At 65.2% G+C, this 8,548-nt stretch overlaps 1 protein-coding gene across 1 annotated transcript in view; it reads right to left on the bottom strand.

Annotated features, from left to right (window-relative positions):
* LOC311158729 (myosin-6-like) overlaps positions 1 to 7,348 on the bottom strand; it is a gene marked incomplete at its 5' end in the record, with an annotated part of 35,882 nt that extends 28,534 nt beyond the window's left edge. Inside the window, 6 exons of the mRNA XM_084214315.1 lie at positions 2,190 to 2,282; positions 2,367 to 2,475; positions 2,598 to 2,625; positions 4,240 to 4,396; positions 5,900 to 6,043; positions 7,148 to 7,348. Of these exons, the coding sequence (XP_084070441.1) occupies positions 2,190 to 2,282; positions 2,367 to 2,475; positions 2,598 to 2,625; positions 4,240 to 4,396; positions 5,900 to 6,043; positions 7,148 to 7,348 (732 nt within the window). The remainder of the gene's footprint in view (positions 1 to 2,189; positions 2,283 to 2,366; positions 2,476 to 2,597; positions 2,626 to 4,239; positions 4,397 to 5,899; positions 6,044 to 7,147) is intronic.
* Positions 7,349 to 8,548: the final 1,200 nt, after the last annotated feature.

The raw sequence follows: 8,548 nt of genomic DNA, 5'->3' as shown, positions 1-8,548 counted from the left end.
ACCCTAACCTGTCCTTCCCACCCCATAGACCCAGACCCAGCCCCTTAGACCCTGCCCCACAGACCCTTCCCCACAGATCCTAATCTGTACACCCCACCCCATAGACCCAGCCCCAGCCCCTTAGACCCTGCCCCACAGATCCTAATCTGTACACCCCACCCCATAGACCCATCCCCAGCCCCACAGACCCTGCCCCATAGGCCCTGCCCCACAGACCCTAACCTGTCCTCCCCACCCCACAGACCCAGCCCCAGCCCCACAGACCCTGCCCCACAGACCCTAACCTGTCCTCCCCACCCCACAGCCCCAGCCCCACAGACCCTGCCCCACAGACCCTAACCTGTCCTCCCCACCCCATAGACCCAGACCCAGCCCCTTAGACCCTGCCCCACAGACCCTGCCCCACAGACCCTAACCTGTCCACCCCACCCCATAGACCCAGCCCCAGCCCTACAGACTCTGCCCCACAGACCCCAAACTTACACCCCACCCCATAGACCCCATCCCACTGGCCACACCCCACCGGCCCTGCCCCACCCCACAGATCCCAATGGACCCTGCCCCATAGATCCCAACCCACAGCCGCCTCCCCACAGAGCCCACCCATGGACTCTGCCCCATTGATGTGCACCAAGGACACTGCCCCCGCCCCATAGACCTCAGCCCATGGGTGCTGCCCCACAGACCACACCCTGAAGCCCCATAGACTCCTCCCCCAGGCCCCACCCTATGGACGGACCCCACTCCACAGACACCGGCCCCACTTCATAGACCCCCCCCATTGATGTGCCCCACAGACACTGACCCCACCCCATAGACTCCACCCCATAGACCCCAATCTCCACCTCACAGAACCCACCCCATAGACCCCACCCCACTGATGTGCCCCACAGAAACTGGCCTCACCCCATAGACCCCACCCCACTGATGTGCCCCACAGACACTGGCCTCACCCCATAGACTCTACCCCATAGATGTTCTCATAGACATTGGCCCCACCCCATAGACCCCAAAATCTAATCTCCACCTCACAGAACTCACCCATTGACCCCACCCCACCACTGTGCCCCACAGACACTGACCCCATCCCATAGACTCCACCCCATAGATGTTCTCACAAACAAGTGCCCCACCCCATACACCTGGCCCCATGGGTGCTGCCCCCCAGACCCCACCCCAAGGCCCTGTAGACTCCTCCCTCAAGCCCCACCCCATGGACCCCACCTCACTGATGTGCCCCACAGACACCGACCCCACCCCACAGACTCTGCCCCATTGATGTCCTCACAGACATTGGCCCCACCCCATAGACCCCACCCCAAGGCCCTGTAGACCCCTCCCTCAAGCCCCACCCCACAGACCCACCTCACTGATGTGCCCCACAGACACCAGCCCCACCCCATAGACCTCCCACCATGGGTTCTGCCCCACAGACCCCACCCCAAGGCCCTTTAGACTCCTCCCCCAGGCCCCACCCCATAGACCTCCCCCCACTGAAGTGACATACAGACACTTACCCCACCCCATAAACTCCACCCCATTGATGTTCTTATTGGCCCCACCCCATCGATGTGCCCCACAGACACCAGCCCCACCCCATAGACTCCACCCCATAGATGTTCTCATAGACATTGGCCCCATGCCATAGACCCCAACCTCCAATCTCCACCTCCCTACACCCCACCCCATAGACCCCACCCCATTGAAGTGACATACAGACACTGACCCCACCCCATAAACTCCGCCCCATTGATGTTCTCATTAGCCCCACCCCATCGATGTGCCCCACTGACACCAGCCCCACCCCATAGACCTCCCCCCATTCGTTCTGCCCCACAGACCCCTCCCCCAGGCCCCACCCCATAGACCCCACCCCAAGGCCCTGTAGACTCCTCCCTCAAGCCCCACCCCATAGACCCACCTCACTGATGTGCCCCACAGACACCAGCCCCACCCCATAGACCTCCCCCCATGGGTTCTGCCCCACAGACCCCACCCCAAGGCCCTGTAGACTCCTCCCCCAGGCCCCACCCCATGGACCCCACCTCACTGATGTGCCCCACAGACACCAGCCCCACCCCATACACCTGACCCCATGGGTGTCATGGCCCTGTAGACTCCTCCCCCAGGCCCCACCCCATGGGTGTGGCCCACCCCCAGGCCCCGCCCCCAGGCCCCGCCCCACTCACGAATCGCGAGGAGTTGTCGTTGCGCACGGTCTTGGCGTTGCCGAAGGCCTCGAGCGCGGGGTTGGCCTGGATGATTTGATCCTCCAGGGTGCCCTGGGACGGGGGTGACACCGCAGGTGGGGACACGGCCAGGGGACCCTCCCCACCCCGGGGGGGCGTGGCCGGGCCCCGCCCTACCTTGTTGCTATTGGCCGCCTCCTTCTTGCGGTCGCCGATGGCGGCGATGCTGGCGAAGTATTGGATGACGCGTTTGGTGTTCACCGTTTTCCCCGCCCCCGATTCGCCGCTGGGGGGGCAAGGGGGTCACCAGGGGTCACCAGGGGGTCACCAGGGGGTCACCAGGGGGTCACCTGGGAGCACCTGGGCCCACCCCACACCTGTGGGGCGGCGTCAGGGTTGGGGACTCACGTGATGAGGATGGATTGGTTCTCGCGGTCTGCGGGAGGAGAGAGGGGGCGGGGGTGAGGAGGGGTCTGGGGGGTCTTCAGCCCCCTCCAGGTGAGGAGGAGGTCAGGTGGGATGAGGCTGGGGTCTGGGGTCCTCCCCAGGTGAGGAGCAGGTCAGGTGGGACAAAGTTCAGGGGATGTTGAGGGTCTGGGGGGTCTTCAGCTCCCTCCAGGTGAGGAGCAGGTCAGGTGGGATGAGGCTGGGGAGATGTTGAGGGTCTGGGGTCTGGGGGTTCCCCAGCCCCCCCAGGTGAGGAGCAGCTCAGGTGGGATCAGGTCAGGAAGATCTTGGGGGTCTCAGGGATCTCCACCTGCCCAGGTGAGCACCAGTTTGGGCCCAGGTGTGGTAAGTTACGAGGGTCTTGGGGGTCTCCAACCCTTCTCAGGGGGGTCCCAGGTGAGGTGGGACAAGATTGGGGGTCTTGGGGGTCTCCACCCTTGCAGGTAAGCAACAGGTGAGGCTGGGGCAGCACTGGGGGTCTTGGGGTGGGGGGTGATGTTCTCCACCCCTCCAGGTGAGCGCCAGGTCAGGCACGACCAAGATGGGGGGAGATGGTTGGGGGTCTAGGGGGGTCTTCAACCTCTCAGGTGAGGCTGGGGAGCCTTCAGGGGGGGCTGGGGTTCTGCACCCTCCCAGGTGAGACAGGTGAGGGAGATCTTGGGGTTCCCCACCCTCCCAGGTGAGACAGAGGGGAGGAAGATGTTGGGGTTCTCCACTCTCCCAGGTGAGTGAGGTGTTGGGGTTCTCCACTCTCCCAGGTGAGCCCCCGGTGAGAGACATGTTGGGGTTCCCCACCCTCCCAGGTGAGCTCCAGGTGAGTGAGGTGTTGGGGTTCCCCACCCTCCCAGGTGAGACAGGTGAGGGACATGTTGGGGTTCCCCACCCTCCCAGGTGAGACAGGTGAGGGAGGTGTTTGGGTTCCCCACCCTCCCAGGTGAGATGGCTCAAAACTGTGAGGAACCACGGGGGTGCTTGGACGTCCCCTCACGCCCAGGTGAGCCCCAGGTGAGGGAGATGTTGGGGTTCCCCACCCTCCCAGGTGGGACCAAGGTGAGGGAGATGTTGGGGTTCTCCATCCTCCCAGGTGGGACAGAGGAGAGGGAGGTGTTTGGGTTCCCCACCCTCCCAGGTGAGACAGGTGAGGGACATGTTTGGGTTCCCCACCCTCCCAGGTGAGACAGGTGAGGGAGGTGTTGGGGTTCCCCACTCTCCCAGGTGAGGGAGATCTTGGGGTTCTCCACCCTCCCAGGTGAGACAGGTGAGGGAGATCTTGGAGTTCTCCACTCTCCCAGGTGAGCCCCAGGTGAGGGACATGTTGGGGTTCCCCACCCTCCCAGGTGAGACAGAGGGGAGGAAGATGTTGGGGTTCTGCACTCTCCCAGGTGAGGGAGGTGTTGGGGATCTCCGCCCTCCCAGGTGGGACAGAGGCACAGGAGATGTTGGGGTTCTCCACCCTCCCAGGTGAGACAGGTGAGGGACATGTTGAGCTTCCCCACCCTCCCAGGTGAGACGGCTCAAAACCGTGAGGAACCACGGGGGTGCTCGGCCGTCCCCTCGCGCCCAGGTGATCCCCAGGTGTCCCGGGGGGTTTTTGGGGTCCCACCTGTCAGCATGTACTGGTAGGCGTTGTCGGAGATGGAGAAGATGTGCGGGGGGACCTCGTTGCGCTTCTTGCCCCTGTAGGCGGCCACCACTTGGGGGTCGTAGACCGGGAGCCACTTGTAGGGGTTCACGGTGACACAGAACAGCCCCGAGTAGGTCTGGGGGACAAACGGGGGGTGACACACCCGGGGTGGGGCTGGCACCCCCCGGAGGGGTGTGGGAGGGGGGGCCGTGGGGTTTGGGGGGGTCCAGGGTGGCTGGAGGGGGGTCAAGGATGGGACACTGGAGGATCTGGAGGGGGTTCAGGGGTCCTGGGGGTCCAGGGATTGGATATTTGGGGTCTGGGGGGGGTTCATGGGAGGGCCAAAAGGGTCTGGAGAAGCCTCCCCCCCTCCCCCCCCCCCAGATTTCAGGTGATTTCTGGTGCCCCAAAGACCCCCCAGAAGCTCCCCCAGGTGCGAGGTCCCCCATGGACCCCCCCCCCCCCCAGGAAGCCTCCCCAGTTTCCAGGTGGGTTGTTCTGTGAGCCCCCCAAATTCCAGGTACCCCACAGACCCCCCCAGAAGCCCCCTCCATCCCAGACACCCCCTGAGCCCCCCAGGAGCCCCCCAAGACTCCCCACTGCTGTTCCAGGTGTCTCATCAACGCCCCAGACATCACCCCCTGGTTCCAGCCCCCCCTGAGCTTTGGGGCAGGGTCTCCCCTGTTCCCCCCCTGAGCTTTGGGGCAGGGTCTCCCCTGTTTTTCCCCCCATTTTTATTGGGGCAGGGTCTCCCCTGTCCCCCCCCCCCATTTCTCTTGGGGCAGGGTCTCCCCTGTTCCCCCCCATTTTTGTTGGGGCAGGGTCTCCCCTATTTTCCCTCCCCCATTTCTCTTGGGGCAGGCTCTCCCCTGTTTTTCCCCCCATTTTTTTGGGGGCAGGGTCTCCCCTGTCCCCCCCCCCCATTTCTCTTGGGGCAGGCTCTCCCCTGTTACCCCCCCCCATTTTTTAGGGTCAGGCTCTCCCCTGCCCCCCCCCCATTTTTTAGGGTCAGGCTCTCCCCTGTCCCCCCCATTTTTTAGGGTCAGGCTCTCCCCTGTCCCCTCCCCATTTTTATTGGGGCAGGCTCTCCCCTGTCCCCCCCCCCCCCATTTTTTAGGGTCAGGCTCTCCCCTGTCCCCCCCATTTCTGTAGGGTCAGGCTCTCCCCTGTTCCCCCCCCCATTTTTTAGGGTCAGGCTCTCCCCTGTCCCCCCCATTTCTGTAGGGGCAGGCTCTCCCCTGTTCCCCCCCCCATTTTTTAGGGTCAGGCTCTCCCCTGTCCCCCCCATTTTTTAGGGTCAGGCTCTCCCCTGTCCCCCCCCCCCCATTTTTTAGGGTCAGGCTCTCCCCTGTCCCCCCCATTTCTGTAGGGTCAGGCTCTCCCCTGTCCCCCCCCAGTTTTTAGGGGCAGGCTCTCCCCTGTTCCCCCCCATTTTTTAGGGGCAGGCTCTCCCCTGGTTTTCCCCCCCCCATTTTTTAGGGTCAGGCTCTCCCCTGCCCCCCCCATTTTTTAGGGTCAGGCTCTCCCCTGTTCCCCCCCCCCCATTTTTTAGGGGCAGGCTCTCCCCTGTTCCCCCCCCGTTTCTGTAGGGTCAGGCTCTCCCCTGTCCCGTTTTGGGGTCCCAGCCCGGGGGTCTCACGTAGATCATCCAGGCGGCGTAGCGCTCCTTGAGGTTGAAGAGCACGGCGGGCTCGTGCAGGAAGGTCAGCATGGCCATGTCCTCGATCTTGTCGAACTTGGGGGGGTTCTGCTGGTGCACGTCCCCCTCCTTCACCGTCACCGTCTGGGGGACACGGGGGAGCAGGGCGTGACCCCCGGTGTCACCTGGCCCGGCTGCTGCCCACGGTGGTGTCCCCGCTCCAGCAGCTCCACCCCGTGATCCACCTGGGGTCTCCTCGAGGGCCCCGTGACCCCCCCGGTGTCACCTCTGCAGGCGCCACCTCCATGGTGACATTGTCCCCAGCAATGTCCCACTGAGACCCCTGTGACCCCCACATGTACCTGGTGTCCCTGTGACCCCCCCAGCATGTCACCTCTCCCTGCTCGGTGTCCACAGTGACATCCACAGTGACATCCCCCCAATGTCCCACTGAGACCCCTGTGACCCCCACATGTCCCCAGTGTCCCCGTGACCCCCCTGGTGTCCCCTCTCCAGGCTCCATCTCCACGGTGACATCCACAGTGACGTCCCCCCAATGGCCCATTGAGGCCCCTGGGACCCCCCCATGTCCCCAAGCCCCCCATGTCCCCAAGGTCCCCATGACCCCTCCAGAGCCGTGAGACCCTCCCCAAAGTCCCCCATGTCCCCAAGGTCCCTGTGACCCCACTGCTGTCACCTCTCCCAGCTCAGTGTCCACAGTGACATCCCCCCAATGTCCCATTAAGACCCCTGTGACCACCCATGTCCCCAAGCCCCCCATGTCCCCAAGGTCCCCATGACCCCTCCAGAGCCGTGAGACCCTCCCCAAAGTCCCCCATGTCCCCAAGGTCCCCATGACCCCAAGGTCCCCATGTCGCCCCCAGAGCCCTGTGACCCTGCCATGTCCCCAAGCCCCCCATGACCCCAATCCCCCCCATGTCCCCAAGGTCCCCAAGCCCCCCATGTCCCCAAGCCCCCATGAACCCCCCCATGTCCCCAAGCCCCCCATGTCCCCAAGGTCCCCATGTCCCCCCCAGAGCCCCATGACCCTGCCATGTCCCCAAGCCCCCCATGACCCCTGCCATGTCCCAAGCCCCCCATGTCCCCAAGGTCCCCATGACCCCAAGGTCCCCATGAACCCCCCATGTCCCCAAGGTCCCCATGTCCCCAAGCCCCCCGTGACCCTCCCATGTCCCCAAGGTCCCCATGTCCCCAAGCCCCCCCTGTCCCCAAGCCCCCCGGTGTCACCTCTCCCAGCTCGGTCTCCACGGTGACGCTGCCCCCCTGTCTCTCCACCACGCGTCCCCGCACGAACTCGTGTCCCGCGTGGGGCACGAAGCACTCGGCCCGGGGGTCGAAGGGACGCGTGGTGGCCGCCAGGCGCTCGCGCTCGCCCGGCCGCAGGAACGGCGCCGCCGCGCCCAGGGCCGCCAGCACCGCGTCCGCCATCTGCGGGGACAGTGACACCGGGGGGTGACAGTGACCCCCATGATTGACCCCCAAGGTCATCCCTGACCGCCCAGGGCCGCCAGCACCGCGTCCGCCATCTGTGGGGACAGTGTGACACGGGGGTGACAGTGACCCCCATGATTGACCCCCAAGGTCATCCCTGACCGCCCAGGGCCGCCAGCACCGCGTCCGCCATCTGTGCAAGGGGACAGTGTGACACGGGGGTGACAGTGACCCCCACGGCCATCCCTGACCGCCCAGGGCTGCCAGCACCGCGTCCGCCATCTGTGCAAGGGGACAGTGTGACACGGGGGGTGACAGGGAGGGATCCCCATGGCCCTCCCTGACCGCCCAGGGCCGCCAGCACCGCGTCCGCCATCTGCGGGGGTGACAGTGACACCGGGGGTGACAGGGACAGACCCCCATGATTGACCCCCAAAATCATCCCTGACCGCCCAGGGCCGCCAGCACCGCGTCCGCCATCTGTGTGGGGGACAGTGACACCGGGGGGTGACAGGGACAGACCCCCATGATTGACCCCCAAAATCATCCCTGACCGCCCAGGGCCGCCAGCACCGCGTCCGCCATCTGTGCAAGGGGACAGTGACACACGGGGGTGACAGGGACAGACCCCCATGATTGACCCCAATGGCCATCCCTGACCGCCCAGGGCCGCCAGCACCGCGTCCGCCATCTGTGCAAGGGGACAGTGACACACGGGGGTGACAGTGACCCCCACGGCCATCCCTGACCGCCCAGGGCCGCCAGCACCGCGTCCGCCATCTGTGTAGGGACAGTGTGACACGGGGGTGACAGTGACCCCCAAAGTCATCCCTGACCGCCCAGGGCCGCCAGCACCGCGTCCGCCATCTGCGGGGACAGTGTGACACGGGGGGTGACAGGGACAGACCCCCATGATTGACCCCCAAAGTCATCCCTGACCGCCCAGGGCCGCCAGCACCGCGTCCGCCATCTGTGGGGGTGACAGTGTGACACGGGGGTGACAGTGACCCCCAAAGTCATCCCTGACCGCCCAGGGCCGCCAGCACCGCGTCCGCCATCTGTGGGGGTGACAGTGTGACACGGGGGTGACAGTGACCCCCAAAGTCATCCCTGACCGCCCAGGGCCGCCAGCACCGCGTCCGCCATCTGTGCAAGGGGACAGTGTGACACGGGGGGTGACAGGGAGGGACCCCCAAA

The sequence above is a fragment of the Fringilla coelebs genome (genome assembly GCF_963513975.1).
Source record: "Fringilla coelebs genome assembly, chromosome: 1".
NCBI lineage: Eukaryota > Metazoa > Chordata > Aves > Passeriformes > Fringillidae > Fringilla > Fringilla coelebs.
Note: the sequence above shows the minus strand (reverse complement) of the source record. Positions and strands in the feature narration are given on the sequence as shown.